Source organism: Ambystoma mexicanum, chromosome 11, assembly GCF_040938575.1.
Source record: "Ambystoma mexicanum isolate Mex_15411 chromosome 11, UKY_AmexF1_1, whole genome shotgun sequence".
In the NCBI taxonomy this organism is placed as follows: Eukaryota; Metazoa; Chordata; class Amphibia; order Caudata; family Ambystomatidae; genus Ambystoma; species Ambystoma mexicanum.
Window position 1 is genome coordinate 1,376,930,241 of NC_090934.1, and position 22,542 is coordinate 1,376,952,782.

Genomic DNA, 22,542 nt, shown 5'->3' on the forward strand with positions numbered 1-22,542 from the left:
ATTTAACATTCAAGCAACAGAATCATAGTGTTCATTCCACATGCTCTCTTTGTGCCAAATATAACAATTAAAAACATTTGAACCCAATGGAATTTTTAGTTCAACTCATACAATCAAGTAATTTACTAAGAATTATAAAAGGTAAACATATCAGTGATTACCAAAAGGTGAAAAACAACCCATCAAAAAATGAATCACCAACTCATTCATGTCACAAGCATACAGCTAACATCCATGCACAAACAGTCAAGGCAATCCAAGCAAAATAGAAATGATACATTCATAAGAAAAAACAAGTTATATATGGTGGGTATAACAAAATTCACTCCTTAATTCCTTCATATATTTTGAAACCCTGGGTTTCATAAATGACGCCCGTTTCGACATATAGGGCCTCATTTCAGCCCTGCCGGTTTGCTAACAACGGTGCCGGTAGGCTTACCGGCACTGTTGTTCCCAGACAGGCTGAGTACAAGTTTGCGGGCCAGATGCCCTCCTGCCTGCCAAGTCTGACCTGGCGGGCGGAAAGGGACCCGCTCGCAGACTTTGACAGTAGTACCGCCACCATTATGAATGGTGCCATTGCTACCATCTTACCCATCCCCATTGAGTCCTATGGGACTCAAAATGGGAACGGGGAGTAACTTTTTACGACGCCTGGCTTCACGGACCACCAGGCTGTAATGCCCTGGTGATTCCCCAAAGCCAGGCTCTGGAAAAAATACACAACTCTGGCAGCAGCATGTCGTTTTTACCAGCATGGCTACCGCCAGGGTTGTAATGAGGTCCATAGGGCCTGAATTGTATACACTGCACAGTCTTCCTCAGGGTCTATAAGTAATCAATCTTGGTTATCCACAATACTTCCAGAATTTGTATCCAAGACAATTTCCACAACATCCTTTATATTCTACCGTTGTCACACATTTTTTCAATCCAGGGCACAAGAAGGACAACAGGAATGGAAAGATTAGTAGGCATCTTCAACTATTTTAATAACACATACATGGCACAGAATCTACATATGTGTCTCAATATTTCCTTTTTCTTACTGTCAAATTTGGAAATCAAGGCAGCAATACACAGGGGGCTCTGACAGGTGCAAGCTGGAGGATAACTTTTCTATACTCTGCATCAATTTTAATGTGAAATGTTTGGTACATATAAGAGATGCAAAACAAAGGGGGGCGGTCTGGGAGTCTCTCTACCAGCACAAACACGGCCCAATGACCTGTACCTGCGTGGATGGCCCCTGGGAGAGTCTCAAGTCGTTAGCTCACTTTCCCTTTCACAGAGAAGAAATATCCCTGCATATCAGTCTTTGTCCTGCACAGGGGCAGTCCAGCACCGAAATGCTAGGCAATTCTCCCAGAACCCCCTTTATTTTGCATATTAATTAACTTTGAGTCTCACCCTAAGTTACCAAGGGAATCCAGACGTGGACCCCTTGCGCGCTGTTCTCATAGAGGCACAGCTCCACCTCACTGATGATGCCCAACAAGGCTGAAACACGTGTATGGGGTTGTTGTTGGTACTCTTGTTCAGAGAAGAATTGCCTAGCATTTTGGTGTTGGACTGCCCCTGGGCAGGACAAAGACTGATATGCAGGGATATTTCTTCTCTGTGAAAGGGACAGTGAGCTAAAGACTTGGTTGAGACTCTCCCAGGGGCCATCCACTCAAGAACAGCTCAATGGGCCGTGTTCGTGCTGGTTGAGAGACTCCCAGAACCCCCTTTGTTTTGCATAGATAATCCTTGTATATATCCAATGTATCTTGCGTTTAAACACTAAAGCAACATATTTTTTCTGGTGCATTTAAAAAGGGATGGCAGTATAGCCACACATCACCACCCACATCCTTTTTCCTTGGAACTCTAGCCTGCATGAAGAACCTTTACGAAAAAGTATGTCCATACACAAAGGGATAGGGATTTAGCATTTGTATTACCAGGTGCAGCTCGCTATGGTTATTGATCTTATTTTTTTATCTAGTTACCAGTGCCCAAAGGAACTACCATTTCCAGCGCAATCACAAAATCATCTAGCACTTCCTTAGGGGAGCGTAATCTTAATATTTTGATATCAGTAGATTACTAGTAACAAAGAACTACTTCATTCTTATGCAGCTATTGCCAAAGAAGAAATCTTCAGAGACTTACAAAGTCTACTGATCATGATCTTTAATTGACTGATGAATATACATGGTAAGCCATTTTATAGTTACATTTTTACCCTCATAATTTTCCACTATTACAAGGACATTTGGTGGTACCGGTGCGGAGGTGTCTATGTGTGTCTTATCCACACAGGACACATTGAGTGTACAAGATATGCTGGCAGCACTTTGAATACTGTACACATTTGAGCATCGCTACTCATAACGGTTGCATGTAATTTTTATGACGTTGGGTTCGCCACGGAGCCCCTTCTACCACACTTTGTTATTCATGTTTAGTAATTTCTTTCCTAACAGGTTCCCAGAATGCAGGGCAATGCCTGCATAGAAGATTCAACACTATGCACATACTTTCTTTATATGAAACAAACATTTCGGAGCGTTCTCTTTCTACATAGGTTCGAAAGACGTGCTGGCATACTTAATGACCAATGTAAATAGCTTTAGTGCCAGACACCACCACAACTGAATAATGACATGTTGGTGGTAATTAACCCCTTGATGTAAATGGTACTTGTGGCAATCAATTACTGGTATCACAAAATAGATTGATGTAAACTGTTTGAGAGCAATAAATCAAGTACATTATGTTGACTTTTTATTGAACCTGTGAACATTACATTGTCATCACTGTTTTGGAGGGCTCAGTCGGATCCCTAAATGCCAAATGATTTACTGTCAAGATTATATACACTTTGTTTTTACTCCATTAGGCGAGAGCAAATTCCTGAATTTTTCAGGGTAACCACTGCAGTGTATCCTAATGCACTACCACTTTCCAGGTGGCCTTAAATAAATATATTGTTTACCAAATTGACTTTATCGATTTCACTTTCCAAATTATTTAAACAATCTTTAAGGGAGAAAGAGAACTAAAGGCATACTTTTTGGTGCTTTGTTTCTCAAGTTTCACTTCTGCCTTCTTGTTTAGGTCTCCCAGAGAGGTGGATAGGTAGAGGTCCTTGGGTGCGGGTAGCACAGCAGGCATGTTAACACGAGGCACGGTTCTTCAAAAACAGATGGCGTGACTCTGAAGGTGTTCTTTGGTGTCAACTGCCTTCTTTATAAACAAGAAAAAAGAAAGACACATTACCCTGAAATATACAATAGATTAAAAGAACATCATTGCCATAACTCACACGTGGCATCAGGGAAACTATGGCCGCATTTGATAATAGTAAAGATTGTCAGTTAGCTCAAGATATGTCCGATGTCCCTGGTCTAAAAGGAGGACTTCAGAGACCATCCTGGGGTCATCTGATGATCATCGAACTACTACACTAGAAGTAATTCCCATATAATGAGACGTCATCACACTGTTAAACTCATCAGCAAATATCTCAGAATGGTGGGTGATGATTTGGAAACTAGCTTAGTACGACAACGAATATGCTATCACCACCCCTATTTTAGAGAAATCTGTTCCATATGCTTTTAGGGTGACTTGCTGATCACTTCAAGAGATTGCACGTTTGTCCCTGTTGATTTGGGGATGATTCTGGGATGACCTGCCAATTACTTCAAGAGCATTGCCATGAAACGTTTCTTCTTGGTGATTTGGAGATTACTTACTGATTACTTCAGAACATCAAAGTATGCAGACCAATACATATTGTCATTCTGCTTTTGCTTAGTTGTACTTATGCTGAATGACACCCCACTGTGGCTAGGGTAAAGCGTGATACTATGTTGGGCCAAAGTGGAAGCCAAGGCCTAAACATAGCATACACCCCCTGGATGAGAATTCTTTGCCATCCCCGTCAAAAGCAGGAACCCAGCACCCTCACAGTCAATACATTATCATGCTAACTTGCTAGGTAAGAATTGGTGTAGTCCCACTGCGTGAGACTGCACAAAACTTATCTGCTTGGTATTAGGTAACCCACCTTGCTATAGGTCTGTCTTACAGGTTGGTAGTGTGACTGAGCAGCCAGGCCTATCTCAAGGAGGGATAAATATGAGCTGTACAAATGAAATCCGTAAATACAAAGTAGCCAAGTAACACTTACACTCAAGGTTTCAGTAAGTTTCAGTTATAAATAGTTCTTTAACATCCACTTTTAAATAAGCGTTCTTTAAAAAGGCAATTCATGTTACAATGTAAATGTACTTTAAAATTACTTTTCAGAATCAGAGTAATTTAGTGAATAATCTTTCAATATGCTTCTTACACAATTCCTGTACCCTGGGGCGACTTCAATCAGATTCTGAGGCTGCAGAAAGGTTTAAAGGAAGGAAAAAGGTTAAATAGGTTCTCAGTATAAGTGAGGACAACTAAATCGTCCAATGAAATCTAGACAAGCCTTTCCCAGCAGTAACAGTCTAAAACAAGTTACCACCTTTGAGAGACAAACAATATCAAAGTCAATCGACTAGAAGTCTGCAGGGAGCCAGAACAGCCAAAGTCAATTTGAAACAGTCTTTGGAGCTGAGGCACTTATTAGAATCAAAGGTCTTGCACAAAGTTAGAGAGTTTGTTAGAAAATCACTTGTAGGGTCACAAGCTGTTGAGAAAGAAAGAAGAAAAGACCTCACACACAGAAAATGTAAAAAAAAAGAAGACGGGGGCCAATTTGATAAAATGGTCACCCATGGGTGCTATAATGCAGCTGAGGGTTCAGCCTGCGGTAGAAAAGCACAATGGTAGGAAAAGGTAACCCACTGCCACCAGCCATCTAAAGTAGGGGAGGGTAACAAAAATGTTACATGAGAATGTAGGATTAGGGGCTACTAGGTAACCCCCTGCCCCCCAGCACTCCACATAAAATGGTGTGTGCTGGACCCACAAAGAGAAAGTTACTTAAAAGTCAATTTCACGTTACTATTATTGGGAACAGTAGTTCACACAAGAAAAGGTATTTGAAACCTATGAGAAATATAAAGGATTTCACAGTGACACTGCACTGAAGGTGCTGTGTGTCACCTTACAAAAAGTAGATGCCTATGGAGTTTGCAGTCTCCCAAAACAGTGAAAACGCATAATCCAATTCAGGTCAAAACACATGAGGGAGTGAGAAAAAGGTCTCATTCACTGCAGGGTTAAAATTAAAAAGTTCTACAGTCCAGCAAAAGAGCTGGGGGTCTCTAAGGTTGAAGGGAATTAGCACAGACATGAGAATTCTCCCTAACATGACTGCACCAATATATGCCAGTATTCACATGTACTCCTTCACACAGTATTCATGTTTGCTTTGCGCAAAATCCAATAATCAACAACCATAACCAAAAGTACCTCCAAGATAAAACATTTTTTTTAAAGCAATCAAAAAAAGGAACCCCAAAGTCCCATCAACTGAGGTCTCAACTACCCACAACCTATCAAATACAAGCAACAACAAACCCCAAACAGCAAAGACTAAACCCAAAAGACCAGGAAAAACACCAATCGAAAGAGGACGTCCACTAAGGAACGCAATCCACACATCATGCCTCGCCAAAAGAAAGACAAAAAAGCCAGAAAAGACAACAGAAATATTAAGAATTCCCAAACCACTCGGGAAGGCACCGACCAGCAAGATCCCACAACCCCAAGAAACTCGACAAACATCCCAGATGGCCCAAGGAGACATACAAATAACAGAGCAAAGACAGACTACAATGCTCGCTACCTGTCCACATACGACAACGTGGTAAACAAAACAGCACAGCAACAACTAACCAAAAGCCAGCAGCCGTCACAAATACAGATCCAAACAGAACACGACAACCAATAAGCCAACCCAACCCGGTCTCCACCATGGAAAATACCCCAATCAGAACAAGGAACAAAAATTGGAATCCATCTCACTCTACACCCCCTGTATCACCAAGACTGGAACAGAGGGGTAGCTACCCTATTTACCACCCAGAATTAACCAATCCCGGCATAAACCTTATCAGTCTACTCGACAAAGAGACTGACCAACAAAGAACCACCTCACCCAAAAGACTCCCACCTGGACCGGAAAACCAACCAACAACACACTGGTCAGAACAAATAATACTAAGAACAGCATAAAAGGCAAATCAAGCAAACTACACTGCAGCCTCCTCAACGTTGAATGCATGGCAAAACACTCATCAATGACCTCCTAAGCGAAGGAGGCACAGACATGCTCTTCCTTATAGAAACCTGGCTATCGGACAACTATAAAGCTAACGCGAACATAGCACTACCCGACAATTATAAATTTATACACACCAACAGAGAAAACCGAAGAGGAGGCGGAATCGCAACTATACACAAAAAACACGCCTGAGCACCTCGAATCATCACAGCCAACGCAGAAGACTATGAATCCCTCCTAAACAAGCTAGAACTCAATGACCAATCCAACATAGTATTCCTCCTGATCTACAGACCATCTTCTTACAACCCCAACTTTGCAACAAAACTAGCGGACAAGGCTGCCATGCCATCAGCCCACCACGACAATCTAGGCGAAAGAGATGCCACCGATACAAACACAGATACAAGAGAAGACACAATCAACAATTGGATCACCAAGGCACTTGACCAATTAGCACCAGCTAAAACATTCAAAGCTACACCGAAAAAAACTGGGAGCAAAATGGTTCACAGAAGAACTGAAAAAACTCGAAAAAAAACAACTGCAAAATGGAGAGAACAATACACCAGGCAAGACCAAATAAAATACCAAAGACAACTCAAACTGTACAAAGTAACAGTCCTCAAAGCAAAAAAATAAAAAAATAAAACACGCTCTACCACGCCACAAGAATAGAATCAAACAATTCACAGAAAGAAATCTTCAACAAAAAAAAACAAAAAAAACTCTTCCTGCAAAAATTCCATCACCCCTACACAAACACTTGAGACAAAATCACCAACCAACAGAAAGAAAAAATAGGCCATAGACACCAGACGGAAACACAGATGAAAACAACACTCATCTGTCTAGAACCAATCACAGAAGAAACTTTCGCCACACTGATCAAGGACCCCAACCTTGAAGGATCTCCAAGGGACACCTGCCACCCAGACATCTTCAAAGGAATCCTCAACCACAGAACCCCAGCAACACGCTTCCGGAACCTAATGAATTTATCACTCAAAAGAGGAATAGTACTGTCCTCCTTCAAATCAGCATACATCAAACCACTGGTATTATTAAAAAAAAAAAAAAAAATAAAAAAAAAAAAAGGGGGATCAAGAAGCACAGAAGACCCAAGCAACTACAGACCGATAGCCAACCTGCCCTACCCAGGGAAGATCCTGGAGAACCATGTCCACAAAATCCATCTTAAATACATTGTAACGCTCACCTGATTCCCGTAGAGGCGCCAGTCTTGACTGGGCGTATACCGTATCTTCAAAGGTGATGTGTAACACACGGCTGGCTCTTTGGGCTGGACCTCTGTGCACTGTATGTCTGACTTGAAGGGTAAGATGTCTGCAGATAGAAAATATGGGATTAAGGAACTGGGTTATTGAATGTCTCTCTCTTCTTCCCTTTCTCTTCTCCTGTAGAACCCCAAAGGTTAACGCTCTCACCTTAGGTAAGTGAACGCCGTGCTCTCCATCTGCCTCGGGGCAGGGTGCTGTAACCAGTTTCTTCACTGGATAAGGGGAGCAGGCCTCTTGACTTCAGAGGACTGCTGTCCGTCGTTTACTGCACGAATGGTAAGTTTCGAGTAATTCTAATGTCTTTAAAGTCTTTAGTAATGATGTTTCTTGTTTTGCAGGGTTCCGGCGATGGCGGATGACGAGCTGAAGTGAATTGAAGATGGAGCCCGTGTGATGAATAGAAGCGCCTGGAAGCACGTAAGTAAGCGCTTGTTGCCTGCTTCACGATGCGCTCTAACTGTCTTTTTATTTTGCAGGTACAAGTTCGGAGCGGCTGCAGGGTGCCGGAATACCCACTGGGTTAGATGTGGAAAGGAGTAATGGCACGCGAGTATTAAAGTACCCCAATGTCTTTAAACGCACCTTGTTTTGTCTTTCAGATGCGGGATGCAGCGCCGAAGGCCTCCGGAGCGTGCGAAGAGTTGGTAAGCTTTTGTCTTACAGATGCCGGAATGCAGTGTGAAGACCTCTGGAGCGCACGAAGAGTAGGTAAGCCTTTGTCTTTCAGATGCCGGAATGCAGCGCGAGGCGTTGGTGACAGCCGATGGACCAGGTAAGTGAAGAGCTGTCACTGAAGACCGTAATGCTAACCTGTTCTTTCTTGTCTTTATAGGTGTTGCTGAAGACTGGATTCAGGATGGTAAGCCTTTTTCCTTAGGCCCAGGATCAGATGCAGAAGACACGATGAGCGTTCTGCTGCAGAGGATGCAGAATAACGCAAAGCAAGATTCATCCATCGGGTGTGGTTTAAATAGCCTCCTGTAGTGCTTAGGTCCCTCCTTCCACAGCCACGCCTAGGTAAGAAAAGAGTTCCTGCTTTCCAGAAGAGTTCCAGTGTTCTGAATCTAGGGAGTGGCTCCTGCCCCACCCAACAGGAAAAGTAGTTCCAAACAGAAGAGGATCAGAGGCTCAACTGGCAGGCAAGTAAGCAGCATGGTCTGCTGCAGGTAAGTCCGCCCAAGCATTATGAGCCCGGCGCTTCCAGCGCTGGGACTGGGCATATTTATGAGCCTGGTGCCACTGGCGCCAGGACTGGGTCCAAAAGGTCCCAATTGGGACTGGTTGGCACTCGGAACCTGGGTTATGGATCTGCTTCCAAGGGAGTTGGGAAAACCCTGACCTTTTGGAAGCAGAGATCATGACATACATCGAAACAAACGGAATACTCAACCAATCACAAGTTGGCTTCAGACCGATGAGCGGAATAGAGTTAGCACGTCTACTGATATGGGACGGCCTGAAAATAAACGCAGACGACACCCAATCGGCCCACCTTCTATTGGACATTTCAGCAGCTTTTGACACAATCAGCCATGTTACACTAATAAAAAGATTGATGGAATGTGGCATGCAGGAATCTGCACTAAAGTGGATTAGCTTATTCTGAACAAACCGAACGAACCTACCTACCACCGTTCACCTCAAACACCAAAAATATATCCTGCGGAGTCCCACAGGGTTCCAGCCTCTCCCCTCTACATGTGCCCACTGATGAAAATCATTCGATCCTACGGACTTACCACCTACAACTATGCAGACGACACAACTGATTGTGAAAACAAGCAGAACACAGGAACAAAATAACAACCCTCAACAACTGCCTCACAGACATGGATGATAACGAACAACCTCAAACTGAACCCTGCAAAAACGGAAATAATGCTCTCACCCGCAGGGTTCGATTCGATGGAGGGAACCCACAATTGGACTGGCCAATCGGCATGGGAACGCAACCAGAGACTACCAATGTAGTAAACAACCTAGGAATACTCATGGACAACAGACTATCACAGGAACCGCAAGTCAACGCAATTGCCAAAAAAATGCTTCTTCCTCCTACAACCACTCAGATCCCAGATACTTGCAAGAATTACCTACGCAAACATCGTCTACCTAGGAATGCCAGAAAGACTCGCCAGGAAACCCCAAAGGGTGTAAAATACAGCAGCCAGGATCCTACTAAGACTGCACAGAAGAGACCACATCACTCCAGCACTGAAAACACTACACTATCTCGTTACCAGTAAAAAAAGTGCATCAAATTCAAAAGCACACTGCATCGCCCACAAAGCATTGCACAGACAAGGAGCGGAATTCCTCCAAGACAAGATTAGCCGATATCGCCCAGGTAGGGAACTAAGATCCAGCAACAACCTACAAATAGAGGCAAAACACCACAAAAATGACATTTGTCGGAACAGCTTTCTCACGTCTAATTGCTAACACCTGGAACAACATGCCCAAAGTAATTAGAACCACAGAAGACCGCATCACCTTCTCAAACTCATAACCTGGCTATTAAGCAGACAATGACAACCTAGAAGGGTCACCAGCAACAACAACACCGCTGACAAACAACTAGAGAGGAGACAAGAGGGGCCAAAGAACTGCAAACAAGAACCTGGCTAAATACCATCAAGCGGCATCCAAAGGCCGCCCTAGAGAGACCACAACGAACTCACCAGACTTTACTAACCCTCTTCCCTTTCTGCTCCTCCTACATAATTGATGATTCCTCTACACCAGATCTTGGACTAATCACATTCATAAACATACTGAAATTCATTACTTTCCCAACATTCAGAGTGAACCACGCATATAGCTCAAAACCATCTAAAATGCAACAATACACCAAGATGCCAGACTATCTTACAGCTGCGACCACCTGTGACTGAATCCCTTATAGACACTATCTAACCAGTGCACACAATCAACCCATCATAACCACACAACACTAACACCGACGCAAAACACTACCACACACCCGAGGCATGGACTCTTACCCATAAGGTTACAATGCACAAGGCTGCTCACAAGTGACCACATGCAAAACATTCACAGACGGCAGTTTCTCCTGGTTCTGAACCTATCCCCTCACCCTTTTCCCCCAATAACCTCCCCACCCCACTTTTTTGCAGATCCACACAAGCACCTGGAGACTACCCTTGGGTGGCAGTGGTGGGGTACAAACCAACTGCACATAGTGCCAGTAATGATACTACTATAAGAAAACATGCCCATCATGGCTCTGCCTCACACCCCTGTTGGCTTTGCCTTTAGAAATGTCTAGTCACAACAAGAAAACAGGTCTAGATGCATAATAATGCTTATCATGTTTGCTTTACCTTTGATACCTAGTGAGAAAAGCCACACCACAGTAAGAAATGGCTTGACTGGCTGCCCTAAATGCCAGTCTAGGAACATAACACTCATCATGCTTGCTTTGTCATAGAATCCCAGTAAAAAAAGAAAATGTCATCCCACAGCAAAGAATGGCTAGACTGGGTGCCCCAAAATGCCAGTGCAGCCACATAAAAGCACATATCCTTTTTAAAAATAAAAAAACAACATGTTGTAGTGGCATCTATGATGGATACCCATTCAAAAGTGCATTGTGATTGGGATTCTAAGATGGTCACCTAGGGGAGAGCAGCGTGATCATGGTGCTCTCAGGCCCCCCACCCCCACCTGGGCCAAAGACAAAGATAGATTAAAAGAGCCTTCCCCAGGTGAGGATTTATCAATGTAGGCTTTAGTGGTGGAGTGCAACAGCCCGATTCGCTGGGGGGACTTTGGCAGAGGCGGATGTGCAGTCTCTGTCTCTGCGTTGTCAGAGGCTTGGGGGCACCGCGCCCACGGCCAGTGCAGGCCAAGCTGAGAGATACGCTTGCAGACCGGGGATCCAGTGCGGCTGCAAGGCGGGTTGGTGGAAAGCAGCCGCTGTCGGATGGCAGAGAAGCTGCCTGCGATATTGGAGGGTCACAGGGGCATTTGTGGAGCAGGGGCGCTCCTGTGGGCGAGCAGCAGCGGGAAGATCGAGTCAGGAGTGAACTGCCCCACGCCGGCAAAGCAGCCAGCAAAGCAACATCTCATCAGAGAAATCAGGAGGACCCGTAGGAGCCAAACCGGTAGCCCACTGCTGAGAGCTGCAGAGAGGAGAAGAGCACCCGGAGAGGCCAAGAGGCTTAGGAGGGCTGCAGATCGAAGACGCAGGAAGGCTGCGACCCTGAGGGGATCGACTCTCCCTTGCCCCCCCCTCAGGGGGGGGACCATCACAGGTCAGCGTGTGCCCTGGCCCAAGGAAAGATTGGAAGCTGGCAGAGGCTGGCCAGTGCAAGCAGTGATTACCAGCTTTGAGCAGAGTGACATTGAAGTGTGGTGGAGCGTGGTAGGAGGGCCCCTGTCCAAGCTTTGAAGCCACTAAATGAAGACCAAGTTGGCCCTGGGGTGTTATAGCTGGAGGCCCATGTGAGGTACATTTTCGATTTTAGAACTGTATAAGTGCCTCAGCCTGCACACCCCCATCCAAAAGCACAGCAAGGGAGAAAGAGGCACACCACGCAGAGAAGGCAGTGACCAGGGGCGCCCAGGCCCCCCCAGGCCAATCAGGAGGCTGAATAGAGGGCTAAAGAGTCCATCTACATCCGTGGTGGGAGAGGAAGAATAACCGAGAGGCCATTTGGTTGGGCTCAGGGCAGAGTGATCCTGGCATCAAAGCCAGGAGGAGGGTTATTTGAAACCCGAGGAGGACAAACAATGGCTCAATTGCGAGTACCAACCCCCCACAGTCAAGGGCGGACCCACAAAGTGGCAGAGGAAGGTCCTACACCCTGAAAAAATTTCTAGAAGCGGCTCTGGAGCAGAGTTTGCGAGGTATCGGCTGGGGGAGGTCAGCGGCCCAGGGCAGGAGAGGATATGGGGGCGCTGGCAGGCACTGCAAAAGATTAAGTGGTCACCCAGGAGGTCCTTCCCCAATGCTTTCAGGATTTTGGGGACAAGATAGCAAACACCATTCAGTCGCAGTTGAGCAATATGCGAGTGGGACTGTCCCAATCGTTGCAAGAGGTGAAGGGGGACATAACGAAACTAGAGGAGCTGGAGACAGTGCACGTCTGCAATCATTAGCCTGTGCAGGCATTATTATCAGGGCAGTTTCTAGTCCATTGGTGCCCAGGGCAAAACACTAGAAAGCGCTCCCGCTTGCTCGCCACTCCCAAACTACACTGTTAAGTAACTCCGACCAAAGGTCAACAAATCACTGCTTAACAATCAGTTTCATTACATCATGATTCAAGAATTTTCCAGTAATTCCTCAGACAAAGCAGAGTACACAAACAGTTTATAGTATGGTTTATAGTGACTATTTTGAATGTAATTTTTTAGAATGCCATTTTCTCGAATCAATTTTGCCGACAAAAATGTTTGATTTTTTTTTTTTAATTTTATGTTTAAAATGGGGGGTTCCCCCTAAAACCCTGTTTTTTTTAAACACTTTTTTTACTTACGAAACCCAAAAAAATATAAAACAAAAAATAATACATTCAAAAAACATTTGACGAAACGTTTGAGATAATTGCATTTTTAAAAAAATGCATTCGAAAATATGACCGATACCATGTAGTACTTATAAAGTTGTGTGTCAATTTTCAGTCTATGCTAAAGGGGCTCTCCTTGACTTTGCTGCTGCATAATGCATTTTTTTTCAACAAGTTCACTCTCAATTGAAAGTATTGCAAGGGCTGATGGCCTTTCCTTGACCACTGTGGAGCGCAAGTATGTCTTTATCAGTTTCAATTTACTAAAGCACCTTTCACCACTGTAGTTGGAATTGTTAGTTAGAAAATGTGTCGGAGAAAATGCCACAGCAAAGTCTTTGCAGTCAGTCATTCAATCTCTGGAATCTGACAAGATGAAGCTGCAGAAAAAGGTGCACAATTTGGAGCAGGAACTAAATGAACTGAAGCAACAGCTTTACAATCTAAGTAATTCCTCAGGTGATGCGTCTTCAATAGCCAGCTCCAAGATGAGAAGTCATCCGTGGATAGCCAGGATATGATTGATTTCCTCAATTCTGTAATAGTTGATCTCCAGAACAAAAATTATGACCTGCGAGCGAAACTTGAAACCACGTCTGTAGCATCTCTTAATGGCAACAAAGTGGATAACTACGACAGCTTAAACGGAAGGGAGACGAAGAAGTAACCACCACCGCGCCTTTCCTGTGATATCTGTGACTGCCTTGATCTCCATGATATTGAGGATTGCCCAACACAAACGAAAATGCCCGTTTCTCCTCCACATACTACTTATCATGGTAGTAAAAGTGATGAACGCCCCTATTGTGACATATGTGAGGTGTTTGTCCACTAGGCAAGCAACTGCAATGATGATGAAACCTTCTAATCCATTGTAAAATCTGCAAGTGGAAGACTGTGCACTCCTAATAGATAGTTAACACCAAAGTTTTGTGTGCAGTCCACAAGAAAAGTGGTCGCTATTTTTTTAAACCCCATCAGGTCTACTTAGGGAAATGCGCAAATATTTTCAATGAATAATTTAATAAATGAATACATTGGTGTTTTATGTTAAAAAAAAAAAAACGATTTGTTAATAAGAGCCTCATGGCAACGCGATGGCAACGCGCATACATTTGGAAACAACCAATGTGTTTTTGTGTGATGAATGTGCTGCAAAACTTGAAGGGGCATAATAGAACTCTTCTGAAGCGATGGCTGGATATGTCTCAGTTCCTCGGCCAACTGGGAACCATCTATACCAGATTCTGGTGCACTATCACCACCCTTTGCTAACAATTGCTCCAGGTGCTTGCACAGTTGTATTAGTTCAGTTCTTCTTTTCTAGGCAAGAGCTATATGTTGAACATGAAACCCTAGCTTGTATTGTGCACAAACAACTGGGAAAAGCGCCTTTTAAGCAAATTAGTTATGGTGTCAATCAGGGTATAAAATGTGGTTCCTTTAAAATGTTCTTCTTCATTCTCAGGGGTCTCATACGCAAACATTTTCTTTTTTTTCCTATGCCATTCAGTTGCCTTAAAAGTAGGGTGCCTTAAAAGTAGGGTGCCTTAAAAGTAAGGCTCTCCTTTGCTGTTACAGCAGACTCAAAACCAACGCCCCTATAACATTTGACAAAGGCAATGCAGTTCTTAGGCAGGTCATCGCAGGCCGGGAAATCAATTTGTTTGGACTGCATAGATTTGCTAACAATGTTCACCTGAAATACGTATACCTAACAACTTAAGAACAAATAAAACTGAAATCTTCCAAGTGTAAAGCAAGGGACTTAGCCTCCGAGGACAATGTTGGGTCATTGACTTTTTCTTCAATGCTCATGAGTGCTGTGTGTATCTCAACAAATTGATACTGCACTGCTCTCAAGCTTTCAATTCTACACTCCCTTTGTGTTTCACAGACCTTTCTCAAGGAAAGATTGTTCCAGCATTTGGTTGAAGCTGCAAGCAAATTATAGAGTCTCTGAAGTACACCAAAAAGAGAAAACAATTTCAGAGGGTTTGGAAGCATCGCCAACCACCAAATTTAGACTGTGGCAGCCACATGGGTTAAAATAAACGCACAGGGTATTGCTCGAGAACTCGCGCTTGGACTCCTTTGTTTACTCCAAACATGTTTGCACCATTATCATACGCCTGAACACAGCAGTTGTCCATCTCTAGACCGCATTCTGCCATTTCAGAATACAGACGGTTTGCAAGTACTTCACCAGATGTCTAGTCTGCGGGGTGATACCCTATAAAATATTCATTCACAGAAATGTCTTTGCCTGTAAGATCCATAATTCCTACAGTGTAAGACAGTTGTTTGGTGTGGCTGATATCTGTGGTACAATCCAAAATAACAGAAATATTTTGCAGCCTTCACCCTTTGTAAAATTGCATGCTTTACTCGAGACACCATTAAACTAATTAGTTCATTCTGAATGACATTTCCGCAATAGTGACTGTGGATCTCTTGTGCTCTTGTGAGGTCACTCGATGCAAATGATCCATCATGATCGGAACAAATTTCCCTAGTAGTGCAACAAGGCCTAAGAAATGTCCATTGTCTGGAGTTAATAACTTGTTTGAAGAGACACTAAATGCCAAACATTTTTGGACAGAAAGACAACTGACATAATTCTTTCAAGCACAGCCTGCCAACTCTTGGCCTCTGCCTGTATTTGATGTTGCATGAGAGAATCAATATGAACATGGTCCTGTGAGGCACCTTTCAGCATCCACCCACTTGCCACTGGATTTGGCATGTTCAGGAGACCCTTTGTGCATTTTTAAATAGTTAGCCATGGCCCTGAGACTGTTTCTTTGTTAGGTAATACCATGAGCCTATATGAAGAAGAAAAGTGTCTATTTTTGTCATCCTTTGGGTATGAATAACTAGGAGGTGGCATAGCCTGGGGCTCTCCCATTACAATTTGATCACGCACGTGTCCAGGCATTGATTTAGGCCATAAAGATTCTGTGCGCCCGAAGGTCTTATTGGTTTTGACATTGCCAGTACATTCAAACACCTGAAGTAAAAGAAATAGCCAGAAAGTATGGCCCAATTATAACATGTTGCAATATTCTTGCTAGGAATAATCCAAACTCCTCAAAAACATTTTTTTAAGTCTTTTCAGTTTAAATGATGCATTGATTGTGAAACAAAGTAGCGGTAAGGAGACTCCATTCTAAAGGTGCCGAGTTGAAAGTGGGCCAAATTTGGAGAGGCTACATCATAGCCGGACCTATTTGAACAACACTTGTCTAGCATTTGGACAAATACGATGTATGCCAATTCCTAGCACTGGCTGACAGGTTCCATTTTACCATCTCACACTGCAAAGTGTCAATCCCTCCGTCAACCAAATACGCTGTTACCCAACTACACCAAAAGAAGGCTCTGAATTGGCAGATGGGGTAAACGTTTAGTCTGGAAACTCCACTGTGCATTTTAAAGGTTTGTGAGAGGCAATAACTTTTGGTTCAGAGAAAGGGCTGCTTAAATTAGGACCATATTGCACATTGTGTACAGAGTTTCCTTTCCATTACATCTCACCAATGCCCTCCAACAGGTCAGATTGTTGAGCAGTTTTTGAAGTCGTTTGTCATTTGAAAGTCACTTTTAAAGTGATGGTGCTTTCATATGGTTCGATTTGTGCGGAAAAAAAACGGCAGAAGGTCTCAATCACAGCCACTTACTCATTTCAAACAGCCATACAGTGGAAACATCCTACTTATCTACAGCATAGATGGCAGCCAACAGGTCAAATAGGCAGGCAGCATCTGACCAGAAACTCAATCGATCTAATACAATATTCAACTGAATGGTCTTTACCATTAAGAAAGAAAAAACTGAAACGGAACAATACAGAACACCACAGGAGCACTGGCGAGCTTCGTTACGAGGCCAGAGTGAAGCAAGGGGCATGAAGGTAAATAAAAAGCAGGGTATGCCCTGAGGGTAAGAGCATCCCTCACTTCACCTGGGACCAACATCCCACATAGGCTGCAGGTCACATAGGCTGCAAGTCACTACAGCCTGAAGACTGGCACATCTATGAGCATTCACTTTTCAGTACCCGGAGGGTGCTCTGTGCCAAAGGAAAGTACTAGTCAGCAAACAACTCTTCTGACGAAACATCAAAAGGAGGCATTCAGCTGATGTGAGCATGGAGGGCTGGACTCTAGCCAATTTGCACATCCCAGTGTGCATTTCACAGCAAGTGTGATATAGCGGTCTCTACCCGTCTGGTCACAGTGCTCTCTCTGAGTTACATTTCAACTCCTCCTCCTCCTGCATCTACCCCAACCCTCAGCTTTCTTCCATCTCACTCTTGCCCTTTAACCGCCCATTGCTTCCATTTCTCACGTGCAATCTCTGCCCCCATTTTACTTCCCGTATAGTGCCTATATTTTCCTCTCTTTTGTGCCCACTTTCTTAATCTCACTTTCCTCACCTTTTCCTTGACTATCTCGTTTTCTGTCCCACTTTAATCTCTTTCACTCTGTCTGCATGGCCGTCCTAATTTAAGCCTTACACCCGCTGGGCATAATCTCTTACAGTGAAAGACACCGTACATTGGGTCACACATGGCCTTCAGGGGCCTGTGTAGAACTTTTCAAAGTAATTGAAACCACAGGACAGGATCCAATTTCTGGACTGAAATAACAAACCTCATATCAGATTGCATTCTGGTACTTGTTGGCCTGTTTATATAACCTTTACAGGAATGCAAAATGAAATGCATAAAGATGGCAGCTCCCTGTAAAAGTGGACTTGAGAGTGCTTCTTCTGCCTATTTTAAAGAAACAAGAGTGTGAAAAAAAAGCATGCAACAACAAGTGGGCATTGGTCTCACTGCATTACTAGTGGTCAAATATTCACACTTCAGAGTTATTTGGTATGCAGATTACTGTTGTGCAGCAGGAAACATTTACATCTGTCCATGCAAGGGGCTCACCACATAGGGCCAGTTACACATGCATGTAAACCTCCAGAGACCTTTGCACTGCCTGCATTTTTTTTATTCTGGCCAGAACCTTTCTGCCCATCATCCTTGTCCTGCCAATGAAAGGAGTACCATTGTGCTGTTCTAAACAATGAAATAAAGATACCATCAAAGCTCAAACTCGGATCTTGTCCGCGGGACCGAGCAACAGCAAACAAACCGTCTCATCCAATATATTCCCCCCGGTTTATGGGGAACTTTACCATAGGCCCATGAGTATACAGCGCAGCTGTTGAGAAATCCTAGCTGCACCACTGCAACCAACTCAGTACGAGAAAGGACTCCCACCAGGACGAACAACAATTTGCATTGGGATAAAACTTCAATGGAACCATGAAAAGAAGTGTAATTAGTTCCAAATGTTCCTGCCCCGAATCATAACTCTAAACAAATTAAGTTCTCAGAACTGCAGAAAACAGTACCAAATTTGAAACTTGTCCAATTAAAACCAACAAAGAAGTGCCCAGAACAGCAGCAACTTCCAATATATGTTTTGAACTCTAAGAAATGTTTCTGCCATTTAGACTTTTTTTGGGACAGAACAGGGTGAAGCGACGTTCTGCCATTTACCCTTTCAGGCGCGGGACACCTAAAGGGGAAGCAGGAACAGAGCAAAGCGATTACAATACACGCACTTGATCCAACCGAGGCAGGCGTCTACACGTTTGAAAAAAATCTGGGCTAGGAAAGTGTAAAACAAACTATTCCCATTTACCCGTTCTTGTCCAGAATGCACTCTGAACTATGCAAACTACTGTTTGAGTACCAGCCGAACGCTATGTACACAGTTTAAAGGAACATTTTCTAAAATGTCAACAGAAGCAACGGGTTGTACCTACCTTCTTTCTGAGTAGTTCTGCACACAAGCGAGTCGGGGAGGCAATGCAGTCTTCTTTCTTTGCGCACGGGTCTGGGTAGAATGCAATAGCAATTGGAGTGTTGGGGCGGGAAACCGGGAATGCTCAAAGGCAGCCGTCTTTTTTCCTCCGTGGTGTGTACTGGCTTGATTACAAAGGCAGGTAGCCACCAGGAAAGGCACCCTTTTATGCCCCCACCCCAAGAGGCGTGAAAGAGCCTCTGATTTCCGTAACATTACGCAAGTACTATGTGACTGCCAGTCAGCAGCTGCCGCTACTGTGCTGCGGCTACTCTCCCCACGGCAATCGCGCCCCACATCCATACCTGCCTAACCTCCGGAATTTTTCCGGAGACTCCGGAATTTCAAGCATTTCTCCGGGTCTCCGGAAAAGTTCCTTGAATCTCAGGAATTTTGAGATTCTTTCCGGTCCCGTCATATTCTCCACCTGATTGGCTGCCGCGGTAGCCAATCAGGTGGAGAATATGACGGGACCCGGCGCGAAATGTTCGTGCCCACTGCCTGCACCACTATAATAATAGTGCTTTCAAGCCATATCATTGGATTGAAAGCACTATTATTACGGCGGTGGTGCCACGTTCATTTTGCTTACCATAGCACTGAAAATAATTAATTCAATGCTATAGTAAGCAAAATGAAGTCGGAGCAGCAGCCGAAACAATGCTGCTTTCAATCCATGTCATTGGATTGAAACAGCATTATTTCTGCTGCGGCGCCGCCTTCATTTTGCTTACTACAGCTTTAAATGAATGATTTTCAGTGCTATTTTAATCAAAATGAAGGCGGCGGCAGCGCTGCCGAAATAATGCTGCGTTCAATGCAATGACATGGATGGAAAGCACTATTGCGCCGCCTTCATTTTGCTTAAAATAGCACTGAAAATCATTCATTCAATGTTATAGTAAGCACACCGAGGGCGCCACCACAGCAATAATAGTGATTTCAATCCAATTACATTTTGCTTACTATAGCATTGAATTAATTATTTTCAATACTATAGTAAGCAAACTGAAGGCTACAACAACCAAGTTTACCTTTTTGACGGGTGGGCGGGGCGTATGGGCGGAGCCGTGTGGAAATGGGCGGAGTCTTAAATCTCAGGAATTTTGATTTTCAAATGTAGGCAGGTATGCCCACACCCAGGGAAATGTTGCCCTCAAGGGACTGGGGCAATTTCACCACGTGGGGCAATTGCGCCCCGGGCAGCTGCCCCCTTCGCCTGAGTCAAGCACCATGTCTGATTATTAGATATGTAGTCACTTACACCAGAGCAGGGTCTGTATAGTAGCTGCACAGCAGCTCCTGCGTCTGCAAGCATTCCAGAGCCTGACGGATACCATAGATGAGCTCCAGAGCAGCTACTGAGTGTACAATACCAACAACAACAGCCTGCCCTGTGTAATTTCAAAACCAGATGTTTAGAAATTCACGTACAATGTTTAATTTCCACATGTGATAAGTACAATACAACGAAGTAGTAAGTACAGCTACAAAATGTATTTCCAGAGGTTACAAAAGGGCTCCTCTTAACAATATAACAAAGGGGTGAGAACGTCTAAGTTAATGGATGCTAAAAGAAATGCATATAAAATTCACTACAAGGGCAGGATCGCATTCACTCACCTGATTCTGCTTGGAATCAGGAAATGACGTTTCGTAAAGGGTAGTGTATAGTTCCCATTTGAGAAACGGACCATAGCAACGCTCCGCCCCACGCCATTACGTGCTCTGCATCACGTGCTCTGCAACGTTCAGTTCGTCATCTGTTTTTTTTTTTGCACGAGCGGGAATGCAAGGCAACTAGGCGTTGCACAAGCGGGACGGAGAGGGAAGGCAAGGCGTTGCAGGACTCAGCAGGAGAGATTCCTCCGTTACAAAGCACATTTCGTATAGTTGCTTATTTGTTTTGTGGTAGGTCTTAACGTTTTCTCATGTTGATTCTTTAATGCAGAGCGGTCGAAGGGAGTATTTCAGTGTATTTTGAGGATTTGTAATGTGCATCACGGGTGAGATGTACTTAAAGGCGATTTGCCCGTGGCAAATGTGTTTTGTGTAGTGGGGCAGCGTGTTCCTCCCTTCCCAATGGGATTTCCACTGTACCAGGAACAGTACAGCGAATAGTTAATTATTCTCCCGGCTGGAGAGGGGAGAGTTGGAGGATTTGGTATGTGCAGCAGATGGGGATAGGTGTTTTATGCAGACAGACGCATTTAGGTATGAATTTCCAGCATAACAGTTCAGTAATTTTTTTCTCCTGCATGGGAGGGCGCTTTGGCATTCCCCGGGGAGGGGGTTGTTCATTTAAAGCCCCTTTGAGACCTGATAGCATGGTGTGTTTGTTTAAAAGTTTGCCTATACTTTCTAAAATGCCTTTACGGCGTCATTATGTCTTTCACGTATTTCTGTTAAGTCGTCGGGATGTTGTCACGTAGGACGTCAATGTTAAAGGTATTGTCCCGGGCACTGTCACCAACGGAGTTGGTCTCTAGGCGCTCTGGCGGATCTGCAAACGAGAAGACGGGATGGGTTAGTAAGGCGAAGAGGGAGTAGGTTAGTGAGAGCGGTGGTGTACTGTTGGCAGTTTCAGCTCGGTATACACCGTTTGCTGAGCTTTGGTGTGACTATCGAATCGATTTTGGTCCTCGTGTTCTGTTGGTGCGGCTTATGTTTTGTTGCGGTGTGGTGAAGTACATGCGGCTTGCGGTACGAGAGGTGTTTGTGTGAGTTTGAGTGAGTTAAGTATGCAGAGAATTTGAGCTTTTTGGTTAGTGGGTTATATGATTTGGAACTAATCTTCAGAGTATGCTTAAATGCCTTGATTTTACAGGCCCTTCATGGAGAGGCCCTGGTCCCACAGTAGGCTACGTTTCTGCATACAATGGACAGGTGTGTGTATATCACACCTACGTTCGATTGCCCCGCCATTTCGTGGAGAGGTCTGGACTTCACAATAAGCTAAAACACAATATACAGCATGCAAAGACGAAGGCCATCCCCAGATACGACAGTCCTCCATAGTTGGAGAAAGGTCTAGGCTCCACAGTAGGTGGGCTTCAGCAAATAACGGACAGAGACGGAGGCACATCCAGACTTGGGAGTCCTGCCTAATAGTGGAGGGGCCAGGCATCACAATGCATTTAATGCACTTGCTAATATTCATAGATCTGTTCATATGCGGCACAGTCCAGTAACCACAACTCCAGCCCAGTGATAACATTCAAAGGAGAAAGATTTATTACAAGTGTAAAACCATCTCTCATTGACCCACAAGTCCAGGAAGATTCTTCAGGTATATTGCACCATAAAAAATAGATGACCTGTACACCTTAATTAGAATTAGAAAAATCCATAGAATTTTATTCACAAAATCACTTTAAAAATATCTTCATAAAAGATTTTCACATTTTATATAAAAAACATATACATATACATCCCGCACATAGACCTTTGAAAAATATATAATGGAAGGAAATCACCTTGTGCTCATCCTAAAGTGCATCACATAAAACATACCATAACATTCAACATCAAAAATTGAGACATAAAATCCTCGTCCCCCACGCCATGGGAAGAGGGCCGGAGCCCTTCCCCATCGTAGAAGCCTGGAGAAACAGCTG

The 22,542-nt window shown here is 44.0% G+C and overlaps 1 protein-coding gene and 1 long non-coding RNA gene across 6 annotated transcripts in view; one reads left to right on the forward strand and one right to left on the reverse strand.

The window, feature by feature from the left end:
- The window catches only part of USP8 (ubiquitin specific peptidase 8), a 1,053,131-nt gene extending 1,032,495 nt beyond the window's left edge, over positions 1 to 20,636 (reverse strand). For both annotated transcript variants that reach the window (XM_069624966.1, XM_069624967.1), the window contains exons 1-2: positions 20,549 to 20,636; positions 3,062 to 3,237 (exon numbers count right to left, since the gene is read on the reverse strand). In XM_069624966.1, the coding sequence (XP_069481067.1) occupies positions 3,062 to 3,165 (104 nt within the window). In that variant the 5' untranslated portion in view covers positions 3,166 to 3,237; positions 20,549 to 20,636. The remainder of the gene's footprint in view (positions 1 to 3,061; positions 3,238 to 20,548) is intronic.
- Positions 20,637 to 20,699: 63 nt separating this feature from the next.
- LOC138504454 (uncharacterized) overlaps positions 20,700 to 22,542 on the forward strand; it is a 44,971-nt gene continuing 43,128 nt past the window's right edge. For all 4 annotated transcript variants that reach the window (XR_011279844.1, XR_011279845.1, XR_011279842.1 and 1 more), the window contains exon 1: positions 20,700 to 20,836. This is a non-coding gene — a long non-coding RNA (uncharacterized lncRNA). The remainder of the gene's footprint in view (positions 20,837 to 22,542) is intronic.